This window comes from Halichoerus grypus, chromosome 8 (genome assembly GCF_964656455.1).
Source record: "Halichoerus grypus chromosome 8, mHalGry1.hap1.1, whole genome shotgun sequence".
In the NCBI taxonomy this organism is placed as follows: domain Eukaryota; kingdom Metazoa; phylum Chordata; class Mammalia; order Carnivora; family Phocidae; genus Halichoerus; species Halichoerus grypus.
This window is the reverse complement of record NC_135719.1, coordinates 113,194,670-113,212,644: the sequence shown is the minus strand read 5'-3', so window position 1 is coordinate 113,212,644 and position 17,975 is coordinate 113,194,670. Positions and strand designations below refer to the sequence as shown.

Sequence of the window (17,975 nt, the reverse complement as noted above, 5' to 3'; positions counted from 1 at the left end):
ACTCAGAATGTTTGTTGAATGAAAATATATTTGAATTCTTACGCTTGCTTTTAAAGAAGTTTTGAAAATGCTGAATGCAAAATTGAATTCTGATGATCGATTCGAGTTTTTTCCTCTCAATTTTACTGCTGTTCTCTGAAAATACTTTTTAAAACGGCTATGTTACAAGAGGAATGAATCGTCTTAAAACAACATTTGTCTTCAAGGCAACATGAAAATCCCTGACAGGTTCCCTGTTCCTCCTTTCAGGCTTCTCTCTGACTCCCGCACCACTTCTGGGGTTTTGGGGTGCTTGGTTCACGCTTCACCCAGGGGGAAGGGGTGATTGCCGCAGCGCTGGTCTCGCGGGGAGTTCGATCTCGCTCTTCAGCGCGATCTGCAGCTCCCGCTGCGGGCTTCGCCGAGTCTCGCGGGGCTGGGTGGGGCCGAAGCGGACCCCCGCCCGCCTTTCAGTGTCGGGTTCTGCGTGGAGTACCCCGCCCTCGCGACCCTGAGTCGAGTCGCGGGACCCAGAGAAGGGAGGGCGTGAAACGTTCGGGCTCCGGAGGGGCCGTTGAGGTGGGTGGGAGAGGGAGCTCTGTGTGGCGGTTATTCCCTGGGCCGGCGGCTCTGAGGGATCTGGGGCGCTGACGGGCCCTGTCCCCAGAGTTCGACCGGCGGTCGCGTCAGGGCTAGCCGGCGCGTGGCCTCCTCCTCCGCCACAGTGCCGCCCCAAGCAGTGGGCGCCGCCGCCTGCCTGGAGGGTTGGGGAGGGACCCGGGTGAGCCGAAGCGCGTTGGCTGTTGAGGGTGTCGGCCCTGAGCGAACTTCGCGCTTCAGAACGGGCGGGAAGAGTGGCTCCTCGAATCTGCGCGTGGCGAGTAATACGACCCCCGCCTCAGGCGTATTTTGTACTGCGACTTGGCAGTCCTGTGAAATCCTCCACTTTTGGGATTTTTGGTGGTAAATTCGTAAGTGTAAAATTGCATTCTCGCTTGGTTTTACCTTGGTTTTGGTTAAGGACTTTCTTTAGGAATCTTGCTACGCGTAGTGGTACACGCGCAGAAAAGGGCATATTCAGAGAGAAGATTTTAAAGGGCATATCCTTTTGAGGAATCTTGGTGTCTGTGCACTCCAGAATATTCAATGACGTATTGCAATACCACGTATAAATGATTATGAAGGCTCCCCCCGCCCCCCCAGATATTTCAGTCCTGCAACGACATTCAGCAAGTATTTATTGGGGCCTTACTAGGGCTGTGCCCGGTACTGGGCTGACGGGGTCCCGACCCTCAGTTCTTGCTCCCCCCCACATTTTGCTGTAATAATGCTTGGTTAAAAACGTTGTTACCAAACGAATATATGCTGTTTTGCATATGACTTCAGAAAATCCTTCCTTACAATTTTTTTTTTTTTTTAAATATAGTATCCAAGATGAATGACAGCCTATTTGTCAGTTTGGACAGACTTTTGCTAGAATTTGGTAGGTATAGAATGAAAATAAAGACATAGGTAACTATTTGTATTATCATTTAACATTTTAACAATGAAATGCAGTCACTGTTTTTTTTAGTTTTCCAGTATGAGCAAGATATAAGTACTAAAGAAGATATGCTTCAACGAATTAATAGTAAGTCGTTTTGTGTGATAAAATTATTCTAGCTTTTAAGTTTTTTTATGGCATATAAGATAATAAGCAGTTGCCTTGTTCAGGTAACTTATAGTTGGGATTATAACTTTTATTCTAGTTCTATCTAGTGACTAATACTAAGCTGTTTGCCCTAACTATGGCTTTTCAGTAATACATTTCTGTATTCAGCATTCAGTTATTTTGTGTTGAAGAATTTTACTTTAAGCAGATATAACACCTTAATTAAGCACAGTTGAAACGTTATTTTTCTCAAATAACAGGTTATTTCAAACGAGTAAATTTTAAATGTATGCTTTTTTATAGTTTCAAATTTTTATTTAAATTCCATTTATTCAACATGCAGTGTAATATTAGTTTCAGGTGTAGGATTTAGTGATTCATCACTTACATACAACACTGGTGCTCATCACAAGTGCCTTCCTTAATATCCATCACCCATTTAATCCATCCCCCCCATACCTCTACCCCCCCAGCAAGCCTCAGTTTGTTCTCTATTGTTAAGAGTCTCTTTTATGGTTTGCCTCTCTCTCTTTTTCCCCCTATGTTCATTAGTTTTGTTTCTTAAATTCCACATATAAGTGAAATCATATGGTATTTGTCTTTCTCTGACTGACTTACTTTGCTTAGCATGATATTCTCTAGCTCCATCCTTGTCATTGCAAATGGCAAGATTTCATTCTTTTTTATGGCTAATATTCCATTGTAGATAGGCACCACATCCTTTTTTTTTTAAGATTTATTTATTTATGTATTTGAGAGAGAGAGAATATGAGTGGGAGGGTCAGAGGGAGAGGGAGAGAGAATCTCAAATAGACTCCATGCTGAGCACCTAGAGGGATGAGGGGGCTCGATCCCACAACAGGGAGATCAGGGCCCAAGCTGAAACCAAGAGTCAGATGCCCAACTGACTATACCATCCAGGTGCCCCTACACCACATCTTCTTTATCCATTCATCTGTGGATGGACATTTGGGCTCTTTCCATAATTTGGCTGTTGTTGATAATGCTGCTGTAAACATCAGGGTGCATGTGCCCCTTCTAATCAATTTTTTTTTTAGAGAGAGCACACTTGAGGGGTGGTAGGGAGAGGCGCAGAGGGAGAGAGAGAAAGCCGAAGCAGTCTCCTCATTCAGCACAGAGCCTGACCCAGGGCTCCATCTCACCACTCTGAGATCAAATCAAGAGTTGGATGCTTAACTGAGCCACCCAGGCACCCTTCCAATCAGTATTTTTGTATCCTTTGGGTAATACCTAGTAGTGCAATTGCTGGATCACAGAGTAGTTCTATTTTTAACTTTCTGACGAACCTCATACTGTTTTCCAGAGTGGCTGAACCAGTTTACATTCCCACCAACAGTGTAAGAATGTTCCCCTTTCGCCACATCCTCACCAACATCTGTTGCTAATTTTAGCCAGTCTGACAGGTGTGAGGTGATATCTCAGCGTAGTTTTGATTTGTATTTCCCTGATGATTAGTGATGTAGAGCATCTTTTCATGTGTCTGTTAGTTATCTGTATGTCTTCTTTGGAAAAATGTCTATTTGTGTCTTCTGCTCATTTTTTAACTGGATTATTTGGGTTTTGGGTGTTAAGTTTGATAAGTTCCTTATAGATTTTGGATCACATGAGTGAATTTTTAAAATCTTTTTAGACATCACCAAAAGTCAGGGGCCAGGATTGATGGATGTCCATTTTCAGGAATAATTCTGAAAAATGATATTATGAGGGAAATGGCAAAGCAAATTACATAAATACAGTATTTTAAGATCCTACATAAAAACTATCATAAAATATAACCATTAATTTCTTGATGGTTCTGAAAAGATAGAATTTGGTTACCTTTCTGCAACAAAAAAGAATGCAGATAAAATAAGAATTTATTTTAATATTTAAATTATATTTTTATCTTATATTTATTCACTAGTAACAAAGAAATAAGTGAGTCAAAGGTGTATTTAATAATTAATTGACATGGAATTGATGAAGAGAAATTTTACATTTGTCAAAACCAAAACAAGTTAGTATCATATATGACTAAATGTTTATATGAACTCATACTGTCATAAGATGCCATTGATTCTAGATATCACTTTATCTAGCTAGCCCTCTTACGTTAAAGATGAGGGACAGGGACATTTCTTTCTTTCTTTCTTTTTTTAAGTTTTTATTTAAATTCCAGTTAGTTAACACAGTATAATATTAGTTTCAGGTGTACTTCTCCCATCCCAAACACAAATCCTTTGCTTCTGGGTCTAGGAGCAAGCCTGGTTCTGGTTCTGTGTTTTTTAGTATAGGGCCTTCCCATCTCAAGCTTCACTCCCTCTCAGTTCTCTAATTCTCCTCCTTTTAGGTAAATTGCCATACCCCTTTATCCTCTGTTTTTTTAATTTTGAATTTATGATTTCTACCTTAAAAATAAACATTTCTCCTTTCCAGAATGCTTTGAAGATATTAAAGAAAACAAGGCGACTATTTGTAAGATACATGAAACTATAAATACAACAGATGAGGAAATTGGTCATTACTGTAAACATAGTAAGGAGATCAAAGACAACTGTAGTAAGTGAGTATTTGAAAGAAATGAACTTCCAGTAATTGGCACTAGATTTTTTTATTCAAGGTTTCTGTTATTTATAATTTATAGTATTTATAATTGAAGACACTGTTGCTTTAAAGTAGTGCTTTCTATTAGCAGAAGAATGAGTCAGGTCTTAACTTGCTTTGCTACATGCTTTGGTAAAAAGGGATCATAGGAGGATCAAAAGAAAAATAGAAATGCTGTAAAATCTCTCTAATTCAGATCTGAATAGTCTACAGAATTTTGAATAATATAGGCTCAGTATATAAAATTCCTATTAGGTAAATACGTTTGAAATAATTTCCATCTTTGAGTTTTTAAGATCTTATTTTTTTTAGGGGAATCTAGCCTAAAATCAGTTGCTTTTCAAAGTTAATGTATTCAATATGTTAAGAATTCTTTCAGCATGGCTTCAGGTTCTGGATCCTAGTGGTTAAGTTTATTATAAGACATAAACATTTTGAAACAAAGGCTTAGTAGTGGAACTTTATTATACATTACAAAAATAAAATGTGTTAGTTTTCTGTAATTTATGTAGACCATTGTCTTTGTATTAACTACTATAATTTAGAATCCTATTTGTTTTAAAATATTTTTTATTCGGAATTTTAACGTTTTTAAAATATTTCCCCCTTTATAAAAGTAATGCCTACCTAGTATAAAAATTCAAAAATTATATAAATGTGTAGTATAAAAAGTTATTCCCTGCCTGCAGTTTCTACCTCAACCCTATCCTCTTCCTTATAGGTAATCATTTTTAACTATTCTATCTTTTCAGACATTTTTCAATAAAAATTCAATGTCACTATTACATAAACTTTTATGTACATCTATCTATATATCTATTTTTTCTTTTTACAAAATGGGATCATACTGTATTTACTGTTTTTAAAAAATTTAACAGTATGTTATGTAAATGATACTATACATGTAGTGATTATGTATAGATTTCATTAACAACTCCATGGGATTTTATAGTATTGGTGTATCTTAAATTATTTAACCATTCTCCTATTAATAGACATTTAGGTTTCTAGTTTTTCCCTTTTATGAGCAACATGTACAGGTATCCTTCCACATTTATGGACCTGTTGCTATAGAATGAGCTTCTAGAAGTGCAACTGTTAGATCAAAGAGTATGCACATTTAAACATTTGATAGATAATTTCAAACTTCTCTCCGCAGAAAGATTATATAAATTCATACTTCCACCAACAGTGTATATGAAAGTTTCTGTTTCCTCATACCCTTGACAACACTGAAATAATGTTTAAATTTTTGTTTAAATTATTTGTCAATCTGATAACAACACATACTATTGAACTTTCTCTTTTATTTTGATTTAAGTTTTATTATAGGAGGTTTTACCAGTGATTTCCTTCAACTAGATGCAGTGGGTGCTGGGAAAGTAGTTTCCCCTTAGAACCATTGTCCAAGATGTATTGTACTTCATTCAAGCTTAATCTCTGCTGGGTTCCGAGGACAGTTAGTAGGATCTTAATACCGTGATATACCTCTAATTCATGATTTCAGCATACTGGTTAAGAGATTTAAATGTGGGATATGAATTCATAAAGTACTAGAAGAAATATAAGTAACCATGTAATCTTTGAGAGTAGAAGGCCTTTGTAAGTGTACACCAAAAGTAGAAACTACAGAGGAAACAATGGATAAATATGACTACACACAAGTTAAAAAGAAAAATGATTTGAGGAATTCTTAATCTCAGGAAACAAACTGAGGGTTGCTGGAGTGGGGGGTGGGGTGGGAGGGATGGGGTGACTGGGTGATGGACACTGGGGAGGGTATGTGTTCTGGTAAGCGCTGTGAATTGTGCAAGACTGTTGAATCTCAGATCTGTACCTCTGAAACAAATAATGCAATATATGTTAAGAAAGGAAAAAAGAAGCAGAAGAATGTAGCAGGAGGGGAAGAATGAAGGGGGGGAAATCGGAGGGGGAGAAGAACCATGAGAGACAATGGACTCTGAAAAACAAACTGAGGGTTCTAGAGGGGAGGGGGTTGGGAGGATGGGTTAGCCTGGTGATGGGTATTGAGGAGGGCACGTTCTGCATGGAGCACTGGGTGTTATGCACAAACAGTGAATCATGGAACACTGTATCTAAAACTAATGATGTAATGTATGGGGATTAACATAACAATAAAAAAAATTATAAAAAAAAAAAAAAGAAAAATGCCTCCAAATGATATAAAAGGCAAAAGGATAAGATAGGAAAAATGTCAAGTAAGGGTTAATTTTTAAAAATATAAAGTAGGGGCACCTGGGTGGTTCAGTTGGTTAAGCGGCTACCTTCTGCTCGGGTCATGATCCCAGGGCCCTGGGATTGAGCCCGCATCAGGCTCTCTGCTCAGTAGGCAGCCTGCTTCTCCCTCTCCCTCTGCCTGCTCCACCTGCTTGTGCTCTCTTTCTCTCTGTCAAATAAATAAATAAAATCTTTAACAAAAATAAAAATAATAAAAATATAAAGTACTTGTGGAAACTAATAAGCAAAAGCCCCATTAGAAAAATGGGCAAAGAAAATAAATAGGTAAATACCAAAATGAAGAAATAAATGTTTGATAAACATATGAACAAATGCCCAGTCTTACTGGTAATCAGACATCCAAATTAAAGCAATAATAAAATGCTGTTTTTTTGCCTTTAAGTTTTACAGAAATTTAAAGGAAGATAATATCCTGTGTTGGCCAGGGAATAAGAAAATCATTTATCTTGTACACTATAGTCATGTATGCTGGTATAAAACTTTTGGATGACACATCAGTATATTTTTTAAAAAGCTTTAGAAATAAGCATGACTTTTGATTAAAAGTTTCCATTTCTGAGAATTTTTCATAAGGAAATAATTAGGCATTTTCTCAAAGATGTAATGTACAATAAGTTATTTCAACCTTTTTTATGATAGGAAAACATTAAAAAGAACATTAGGTGATGGGTTAAATGAATTTTGGTATAGGCATATGAATGAAGAGTAGGTGACCAATAAAATTATAAGTGTATGTTTATTGACATGGAAAGATGTTAGCTTTCTATTGACATGGAAAGATGTATATTCCAAAATGAAAAAAGCAATAAAACAACATTCATAGTATGAACCCAATTTAGTAATTGTCTATTTACATATACTTAGAAATAATTTAGGAGTATATACATCAAAATGCTTGCAGGAAAAGCTTTTTAGTGAAAATGTTTTCTTACAGAATTTTAAAAATACTCAGCATATGTGTATGTATAACCTTTGACCTTACAGTTCCATTTTGGGGAACGTTTTCTAAGGAAATGATTAGCAATTCAGACAAATATTTATGTAAAAGTTCTATTTACAATAGAAAAACTTAGATTAAGCAAAAATGGCCAACAATATGGGAATGGTTAGATAAATTATGGAATATGATGTATTTATTAAAACCTTTACAATGAATTGTTAGTGACAAGGAAAATGTGTATAATTTAAAAGGAGATGATAAAAGAGGATACATTGTTATATATGTGAATATGATCTCAAAGATGTTAAATATAGGGGTATCTGTGGGGTGTAGTCAGTTAAGCATCCAGCTCTTGGTTTCAGCTCAGGGTGGTAAGATGGAGCCCTGCATAAGGCTCCTCACTCAGCCCTGAGTCCGCTTAAGATTCTCTCTCCATCTGCCTCTTCCCCCACTCTCTCTCTCCCTCAAATAAATAAACCTTTAAAAAAAGATGTTAAATATATACTTATCATAAAATCTGGAAATAGTTTATTAAAACAATAATAGTAGTTATTATTCAGTGTGGAGAATATGGATGATAGTCATTTCCTTACATATACTTTTCTTTGCTTCCGAAGTGGGCATGTGAATTTTTGAATCTGAAAATAATATTTAAAGATTCAAAAAAAGAGCTAGAGGAAATAGTTGAACAACACTTAGAATGGAAGCTGACATGGTGGATGCAAATTTTAGATTTTTCACATTCGGTAACATTTTTCAAGTCTTGTAATAAAACAAAAAATATTATGACTATTCATTTTATTCTTACTATCTGATTTTATAACTCTTTTGGCCTAGTTTCTTTGTTTCTAGTTCAGGAGGTTATAGAGACCCAACTTTCTAAGTTTCAAAGGAGAAAAAGCCTCTTTTTAGCCTTTTTTTTTTTTTTTAAATATTTTATTTATTTATTTGAGAGAGAGAGAGCATGAGAGGGGGGAGGGTCAGAGGGAGAAGCAGACTCCCCGCTGAGCAGGGAGCCCGATGCGGGACTCGATCCTGGGACTCCAGGATCATGACCTGAGCTGAAAGCAGTTGCTTAACCAACTGAGCCACCCAGGTGCCCCTCTCTTTTTAGCCTTTATTCTAGTTCTTTGAATCCTTACTCCAAAAGAATTTGTTAGCCAAGATCTTAGAAGTATGATGAGAAGGAAGCCTGATGTTGGAGTGTTGCACAGTATATTCTAGAAATGCCATAGCAATACACAGTCCAGCCATGTAACATTTGCTCTTTCCTTAGTCATGGTTCCACAGTAGGTTTTATGTAAAAATTAATGGATATTGATATTTGAGTATATGTATGATTGCCTGAATGGTGGTAGTGGTGGTGATGGGAGGTGGGAATATTTTCTTGATATAGGCTCGTTTTCTCCAGAAAGAGAAAGATTCATTTATCTTTAAATAGTTAAATTCATTTTTATTATCTCTTACAATTTATTATTCTGAGATTCTAATTACAATGTTTTTTTTCCATAGCTGGAAGCCAACATGTGATGTTTTTCATAAGCATGAAGACTATATGCAGGACCAATTTACTATTTATCAAGAAACTATTGAAAAAGACAAGTACAGTACACATATTAATTTATCAGTTATATAATTTAGTATGCTTCGTAAAAATATTACTTGAAAAATGCAGAAACTTTGTACATTGGGAGAGTTTTTTGTTTTTGTTTTTAAAGTAAATCCAGTGCTTTGGACTCTTTGGGTGCCATTGGAAGCCTCCCTATCTGTTATAAAGCTCTACCACCCTGGATTATTTAGATATGTCCTTAGATAGAAACAATTTATCAGTAGGAATTGTTAATAGCAGAGTGCTTCAATTAATGGTCTTTATAATTGAATTGTTATAGGTAAATATCTGGGGGAATAGGTAGCTATAGAATTAGCTTATGAAAAATTTGGAGTATTGACTTTTTGAAGGGGATTTTATGTGGAACTTCTCATTTTCAGAGAGCTAATGGTACTGGGTGTTATATTCTAATGGAGAAACCCATTGTATGGATTTATTTTATCATGTGTAAAATAACCTTGTTTGGAGGACTAAATGTAATTAGTGAATATAATGGAACAAGGTGAGAGACTTTGTTTTTTGTTTTTTGGTTTTTGGTTTTTTTAAGGTATTTATTTACTTGCCAGAGAGAGAGAGACAGAGGGAGAGAGTGCGCACGAGCGAGCACAAGCAGGGGGAGCGGCAGGCAGAGGGAGAAGCAGGCTCCCCACATTTTTTTAAATTATTTTTTAAAGTGTTGAAACTCAATGCCCAATGTGGGGCTCAAACTTATGACCCTGAAATTGAGTCACATGCTCTACTGACTGGCCCAGGCAGATGCCCCTATATGTACATTTAAAAAAATTATTACTGAAGAATAATTGATGTACCAATTTACATTCCCACCAGTAGTGCACAAGGGTTGCTTTTTCTCCACATCCTTACCAGTAATTGTTATGTCTTGTCTTTTTGATACTAGCTATCCTGACGGGTGTAAGGTGATATCTCATTGTGGTTTTGATTTGTGTTTCCCTGATGATTAGTGATGTTGAGCATCTTTTCATGAACTTTTTGGTCATTTGTATGTTTTTGGAAAAATGTTCAGCTCCTCTGCCCATTTTTAACATGAATTATTAGCCTTTTTGCTATTCAGTTGTATGAGTCACTTATATACTTTGAATATTAACCCCTTATTGGATATATGGTTTGCAGATATTTTCTTCCATTCTACAGATTGCCTCTACATTTTGTTAATTTTTTTTTCTGTGCAGAAGCTTTTTTAGGTCAGTGTGGTCTCATTTATTTTTGCTTTTGTTGCTTGTGATTTGGGTATTATATCCAAAAAAATTTGTTGCAAAGACCAATATCAAGGAGCTCTTCCCCTATGTTTTCTCCTAAGAGTTTTATGGTTTCAAGTATTACATTTAAGTCTTTAATCCATTTTGAGTTAATTTTTGTGAGTAGCATAAGGTAGGGGTCCAATTTCATTCTTTCACATGCGGATATCCAGTTTTCCCAGCACCACTTATTGAAGAGACTATCCTTTCTGCATTGAGTATTCTTGGCTCCTTTCCAACTATTTTTTTAAAGATTTTATTTATTTGATATAGAGAGAATGGGGGGGAGAGAACAGAGGGAGAGTGAGAGGGAGAAGCAGACTCCCCACTAAGCAGGGAGCCCATTGCAGGGCTCGATCCCAGGATCCTGATATCATGACCTGAGCTGAAGGCAGAGTCTTAAACGACTGAGCTACCCAGGTGCCCCTCCTTTTGCAAATATTAATTGACTGTATATACATGGTTTATTTGTGAGCTCTTGATTCTGTTCCATTGGTCTGTGTGTTGTTTTTATGCCAGTATGATAGTGTTTTGATTGCTATATCTTTTTTTTTTTTAAAGATTTTATTTATTTATTCATGACAGAGAGAGAGAGAGAGAGAGAGGCAGAGGGAGAAGCAGGCTCCCAAGAAGCAGGGAGCCTGATGCGGGACTCGATCCCAGGACTCTGGGATCATGACCTGAGCTGAAGGCAGACGCTTAACCATCTGAGCCACCCAGGTGCCCGATTGCTATATCTTTGTAGCATAGTTTGAAATCAGGGAGTGTGATGCTTCCAGTTTTGTTCTTTCTTGAGATTGCTTTGGCTATTTGGGGGTCTTTTGAAGTTCCATACAAATTTTAGAGTTGTTTTTTCTATTTCTGTGAAAAATGCTATTGGAATTTTGATAGGGATTGCATTGAATCCAAAGATGGCTTTGGGTAGTATGGACATTATAACAATTCTTCTGATCCATGAGTGCAGAATATCTTTCCATTTATTTATGTTTTCTTCAGTTTATTTGATCAATGTCTTATAGTTTTCAATGGGCGGACCTTTCACCTCCTTGGTTTAATTTATTCCTAAGTATTGTATTGTTTTTGATGCTATTGTAAATGGGATTGTTTTATTTCTTTTTCAGATAGTTTATTGTTAGTATATAGAGATGCAACTGATTTTTGTATGTTGATTTTGTAGTGTGAAATTTCACTGAATTTGTTGATTAGTTCTAACAGTTTTTGGGTGGAGTCTTAGAGTTTTTTGTGGATAAGATCATGTCATTTTGCAAACAGAGACCATTTTACTTCTTTTTTTTTTTTTAATTTTATTATGTTATGTTAGTCACCATACAATACATCATTGGTTTTTGATGTGGTGATCCATGATCCATTGTTTTCGTATAACACCCAGTGCTCCATGCAGTACGTGCCCTCCTTAATACCCATCACCGGGCTAACCAATCCCCCCTCCCCCCTCCCCTCTAAAACCCTGTTTGTTTCTCAGAGTCCAGAGTCTCTCATGGTTCATCTCTCCCTCCAATTCCCCCTTCTCATTTTTCCCTTCCTTCTCCTAATATCCTCCATGCTATTCCTTATGTTCCACAAATAAGTGAAACCATATGATAATTGACTTTCTCTGCTTGACTTATTTCACTTAGCATAATCTCCTCCAGTCCCATCCATGTTGATGTAAAAATTGGGTATTCCATCTTTTCTGATGGCTGAGTGATATTCCATTGTATATATGGACCACATCTTCTTTATCCATTCATCTGTTGAAGGGCATCTCGGCTCTTTCCCCAGTTTGGCTATTGCAGACATTGCTGCTATGAACATTGGGGTGCATATGGCCCTTCTTTTTGCTACATCTGTGTCTTTGGGGTAAATACCCAGTAGTGCAGTTGCTGGGTCATAGGGTAGCTCTATTTTTAAATTTTTGAGGCACCTCCACACTGTTTTCCAAAGTGGCTATACCAACTTGCATTCTCACCAACAGTGTAAGAGGGTTCCCCTTTCTCCACAACCTCTCCAACATTTGTTGTTTCTTTCCTTGTCCATTTTTTCCATTCTAACTGGTGTGAGGTGGTATCTCAATGTGGTTTTGATTTGAATTTCCCTGATGGCTAATGATGATGAACATTTTTTCATGTGTCTGTTAGCCATTTGTATGTCTTCTTCAGAGAAGTGTCTTTTCATATCTTCGGTCCACTTTTTGACTTGATTATTTGTTTTTTGGGTGTTGAGTTTGAGAAGTTCTTTTTAGATCTTGGATACCAGCCCTTTATCTGTAGTGTCATTTGCAAATATCTTCTCCCATTCCGTGGGTTGCCTCTTTGTTTTGTTGACTGTTTCCTTTGCTGTGCAGAAGCTTTTTATCTTGATGAAGTCCCAAAAGTTCATTTTTGCTTTTGTTTCACTAGCTTTTGGAGATGTATCTTGAAAGAAGTTGCTGTGGGCGATGTCAAAGAGGTTACTGCCTATGTTCTCCTCTAGGGTTTTGATGGATTCCTGTCTCACATTGAGGTCTTTCATCCACTTTGAGTTTATCTTTGTGAATGGTGTTAGAGAATGGTCGAGTTTCATTCTTCTGCATGTGGCTGTCCAATTTTCCCAGCACCATTTATTGAAGAGACTGTCTTTTTTCCATTGCATGTTTTTTCCTGCCTTGTCAAAGATTATTTGACCATAGAGTTGAGGGTCCATGCCTGGGTTCTCTATTCTGGTCCATTGGTCTATATGTCTGTTTTTGTGCCAGTACCATGCTGTCTTGGTGATCACAGCTTTGTAATATAGCTTGAAATCGGGCAACGTGATGCCCCCAGCTTTGTTTTTCTTTTTCAAGACTTCCTTGGCGATTTGGGGTCTTTTCTGATTCCATACAAATTTTAGGATTGTTTGTTCCAGCACTTTGAAAAATGTCATTGGAATTTTGATCGGGATGGCATTGAAGGTATAGATTGCTCTGGGTAGCATAGACATTTTAACAATGTTTATTCTTCCGATCCATGAGCATGGAATATTTTTCCATCTTTTTGTGTCTTCTTCAATTTCTTTCATGAGTGTTTTGTAGTTCCTAGAATATAGATCCTTTACCTCTTTGGTTAGGTTTATTCCGAGGTATCTTATGGTTTTTGGTGCTATTTTAAATGGAATCTTTTCTCTAATTTCTCTTTCTACGGTTGCATTGTTAGTGTATAAGAAAGCAACTGATTTCTGTGCATTGATTTTGTATCCTGCCACATTACTGAATTGCTGTATGAGTTCTAGTAATTTGGGAGTGGAGTCTTTTGGGTTTTCCACATAAAGTATCATGTCATCTGCGAAAAGAGAGTTTGACTTCTTCTTTGCCAATTTGAATACCTTTTATTTCTTTTTGTTGTCTGATTGCTGTTGCTAGGACTTCTAGTACTATGTTGAACAACAGTGGTGAGAGTGGGCATCCTTGACATGTTCCTGATCTTAAGGGAAAGGCTCTCAGCTTTTCCCCATTGAGGATAATATTCGCTGTGTGTTTTTCATAGATGGATTTTATGAACTTGAGGAATGTTCCCTCTATCCTATACTCTGGAGAGTTTTAATCAGGAAAGGATGTATTTTGTCAAATGCTTTTTCTGCATCAATTGAGAGGACCATATGGTTCTTCTCCCTCCTCTTATTAATGTGTTCTATCACATTGATTGATTTGCGAATGTTGAACCACCCTTGCATCCCGGGGATAAATCCCACTTGGTCGTGGTGGATGATCCTTTTAATGTACTGTTGGATCCTATTAGCTAGGATTTTGTTGAGGATTTTGGAATCCATATTCATCAGGGATATCAGTCTGAAATTCTCCTATTTGATGGGGTCTTTGCCTGGTTTGGGGATTAAGGTAATGCTGGCCTCATAGAATGAGTTTGGAAGTTTTCCTTCTGTTTCTATTTTTTGAAACAGCTTCAGTAGAATAGGTATTATTTCTTCTTTGAATGTTTGGTAGAATTCCCCAGGGAATCCATCAGGCCCTGGACTCTTGTTTTTTGGGAGGTTTTCAATCACTGCTTCAATCTCGTTACTGGTTATTGGCCTATTCAGGTTGTCAATTTCTTCCTGTTTCAGTCTTGGAAGCTTATAGGTTTCCAGGAAGGCCTCCATTTCATCCAGATTGCTCAGTTTATTGGCATATAGTTGTTGATGATAATTTCTAAGAATTGTTTCTATTTCCTTGGTGTTAGTCATGATCTCTCCCCTTTCATTCATAATTTTATTAATTTGGGTCCTTTCTCTTTTCTTTTGGATAAGTCCGGCCAGTGGTTTATCGATCTTATTAATTCTTTCAAAGAACCAACTTCTAGTTTTGTTGATCTGATCTACTGTGTTTCTGGTTTCTAATTCATTGATTTCTGCTCTAATTTTAATTATTTCTCTTCTAATGCGTGGCTTAGGCGTCGTTTGTTGCTTTTTCTCTAGTTCTTTAAGGTGTAGAGTTAGTTGATGAATTCGGAATTTTTCTATTTTTTTGAGTGAGGCTTGGATGGCTATGTATTTCCCTCTTAGGACTGCCTTTGCAGTATCCCATAGGTTTTGGACCGATGTGTTTTCGTTCTCATTAGTTTCCATGAATTGTTTAAGTTCTTTGATTTCCTGGTTGACCCAAACATTCTTGAGCAGAGTGGTCTTTAGCTTCCAAGTGTTTGAATTTCTGCCAAATTTTTTCTTGTCATTGAGTTCCAGTTTTAGAGCACTGTGGTCTGAAAATATGCAGGGAATAATCTCAATCTTTTGGTATCGGTTGAGACCTGATTTGTGACCCAGTATGTGGTCTATTCTGGAGAAAGTTCCATGTGCGCTTGAGAAGAATGAGTATTCTGTTGTTTTAGGGTGGAATGTTCTGTAAATATCTATGAGGTCCATCTGGTCCAATGTATCATTCAAAGCTCTTGTTTCCTTGTTGATTTTCTGCTTAGATGATCTGTCCATTGCTGAGAGTGGAGTATTGAGGTCTTCTACAATTAACGTATTGTTATCAATATGACTCTTTATTTTGGTTAACAGTTGGCTTATGTAGATGGCTGCTCCCATGTTGGGGGCATAGATATTTACAATTATTAGATCTTCTTGTTGGATAGACTCTTTAAGAATGATACAGTGTCCTTCTGTGTCTCTAATTACAGACTTTAGTTTAAAATCTAATTTGTCTGATATAAGAATTGCTACCCCAGCTTTCTTTTGAGGTCCGCTGGCATGGAAGATGGATCTCCATCCCTTCACTTTCAGTCTGGATGTATCTTTAGGTTCAAAATGAGTCTCTTGTAGATAGCATATGGATGGGTACTGTCTTTTTATCCAATCTGCAACCCTGTGCTGTTTTATGGGAGCGTTTAGGCCATCCACATTGAGAGTGATTATTGAAAGATACGAATTAATTGTCATCATGTTGCCTGTGAAGACCTTGTTTTTATAGATTGTCCCTGTAAATTTCTGTTGTATATCACTTTTGGGGTCCTTCTCCTTTTATAGAACCCCCCCTTAATATTTGTTGCAGGGCCAGCCTAGTGGTTACATATTCTTTCAGCTTCTGCCAGTTGTGGAAGCTCTGCATCTCTCCATCCATTCTAAATGACAGTCTTGCCGGATAAAGTATTCTTGGCTGCATGTTCTTCTCATTTAGTACCCTGAATATGTCTTGCCAGGCCTCTCTGGCTTGCCAGGTCTCTGTGGATAGGTCTGACGTTATTCTGATGTTCCTCCCTCTGTACGTAAGGAATCTCTTCCCCCTAACTGCCCTTAAGATGGTTTCCTTGGTTCTAAGATTTGCGAGTTTTACTATTTATTACATGCCGGGGTGTTGGCCTGTTTTCCTTGATCTTGGGAGGGGTCCTCTCTGCCTCTAGGACACGAATGTTTGTTTCATTCCCCAGATTAGGGAAGTTCTCAGCTACGATTTGCTCAAATACATCTTCTAGTCCTCTCTCTCCACTCCCTCCAGGATTTCAATTATTCTGACATTGGAACGCTTCATGGTGTCACTTATTTCTCTGATTCTGTTTTCATGGATTTGGAGTTGTTTTTCCCTGGCCTCCTCTTTTCCCTTTTTATCTATTAATTGTCTTCCAGGTCGCTTATTCTCTCTTCTGCCTCAGTTACCCTAGCTGTTAGATTATCTAGATTGGATTGGATCTCATTGATACCATTTTTAAGTTCTGCCAATTCACCTTTTATTTCTGCCCTTAGAGACTCTATGTTGCCATTAATTGATTTCTCCATTCTAGCCATTGTCTTCACAATTGCTAGCCTGAATTCCATCTCCGACATCTTGGTTATATCTGCATCCATTTGTAAATCTACAGCGTAAGTTATAATCTCTGAGTCTTTTCTGTTTTGGGGGCTCCTCCTCCTAGTCATTCTGTTGATGGGTGTTTGAGGGAATGTATAGAGTCCAAATTATTGACCAGAACCCAAGCAAGATGCACCTGTTTTCTTGGGACCTTAGGGTTGCTGGCCTCTTGTTTTCCCAGCCTGTCTTCTGCGGGAGGGGCCTGCCAAGCTGTTACTCAGGCAACCCTGTTAGGGCGGAGTTGCCCTGTGCCCCTGTGGCGGGGGATGGGCTCAGCGGGAATCAGTTTTTGGGGCTTTTGTTCTCTGGTGGCTTTCCCTGGCGGCTTTCCGTGTCTCTCCCGCGAGTCAGAGCAGAAGAGACCGTTTCCAACCCTCTGCCTCAGAGCAGAGAGATCACAGTCTGTTCTTCAGTGAGCTCTCCAGGCCACACTGTCTCCGTTTCTGTCTGTGCTGCTATAAACTGCAGCGTCCTGGGTTGTGCGCCCCTCCGCAGCGCTCCCAGTCCTGCCTTCAGGTCGGGGCACATCTCTGCCCTTTGTGCTTCTAAAACCGCCAGCCACTCCCAGTTCGCGCAGGTGCGACCCTGCCGCTCCAGGATTCCACCCCGGGGGCTGCCCTAAAGTCCTTTCCCCGCTGCTGCGGGTCTGCGAGTCTGTGCCTGTCTGCAGCACTTGACGCTGTCGCTCACCGGCGGTGTAGGATCCCCACAGCCAGGCACCCTCCCGCTGCCGTTTATCCTCCGATATCTGCCCGCAGAATCACGGCTCCCCGCTTCGTACCTCAAAACCAACCACCTACAATATTCTGTTTGTAGAGATCCAGATCTTCTTACATCTCAGGCTGGTTTCGTGGGTGCTCAGAGTGGTCTGGTGGATATCCAGCTCAATTCCGGGGACCAGTTGAAGTAGGTTCCCCTACTCCTCCGCCATCTTTCCCCCCTCCGACCATTTTACTTCTTTCCTATTTGGATGACTTTATTTCCTTTTCTTGCATACTTGCTCTAGCTAAGATTTCCAGTACTACATTGATTAGGAGTGGTGAGAGTGGCATCCTAGTCTTATTGCTGATTTTGAAGGAAAAGCATTTAGCTCTTCAATATTGACTGTGATGTTAGTTATGGACTTGTCATACATGGCCTTTATTATGTTGAGGTATGTTCCTTTTATACCCAATTGTTGAGAGTTTTTCTCATGAATGGGTGTTGAGTTTTGCCAGATGCTTTTTCTGCATCTATTGAGTGGATCATATGATTTTTATCCTTTATTAATGTGGAATAACATGTTTATTGACTTGTGTATGTTGAGCCATTCTTGCAACCCATGGATAAATCCTACTTGGTCATTGTGTATGATCCTTTTAATGTGCTGTTGAGTTTGGTTTGCT

The 17,975-nt window shown here is 38.2% G+C and overlaps 1 protein-coding gene across 1 annotated transcript in view; it reads left to right on the top strand.

The window, feature by feature from the left end:
- The first annotated feature begins 501 nt into the window (after positions 1-501).
- Positions 502-17,975, top strand: part of C8H14orf39 (chromosome 8 C14orf39 homolog) — a 65,883-nt gene continuing 48,409 nt past the window's right edge. The window contains exons 1-5 of the mRNA XM_036097904.2: positions 502-558; positions 1,406-1,462; positions 1,553-1,609; positions 4,067-4,193; positions 8,946-9,035. Of these exons, the coding sequence (XP_035953797.2) occupies positions 1,414-1,462; positions 1,553-1,609; positions 4,067-4,193; positions 8,946-9,035 (323 nt within the window). The 5' untranslated portion in view covers positions 502-558; positions 1,406-1,413. The remainder of the gene's footprint in view (positions 559-1,405; positions 1,463-1,552; positions 1,610-4,066; positions 4,194-8,945; positions 9,036-17,975) is intronic.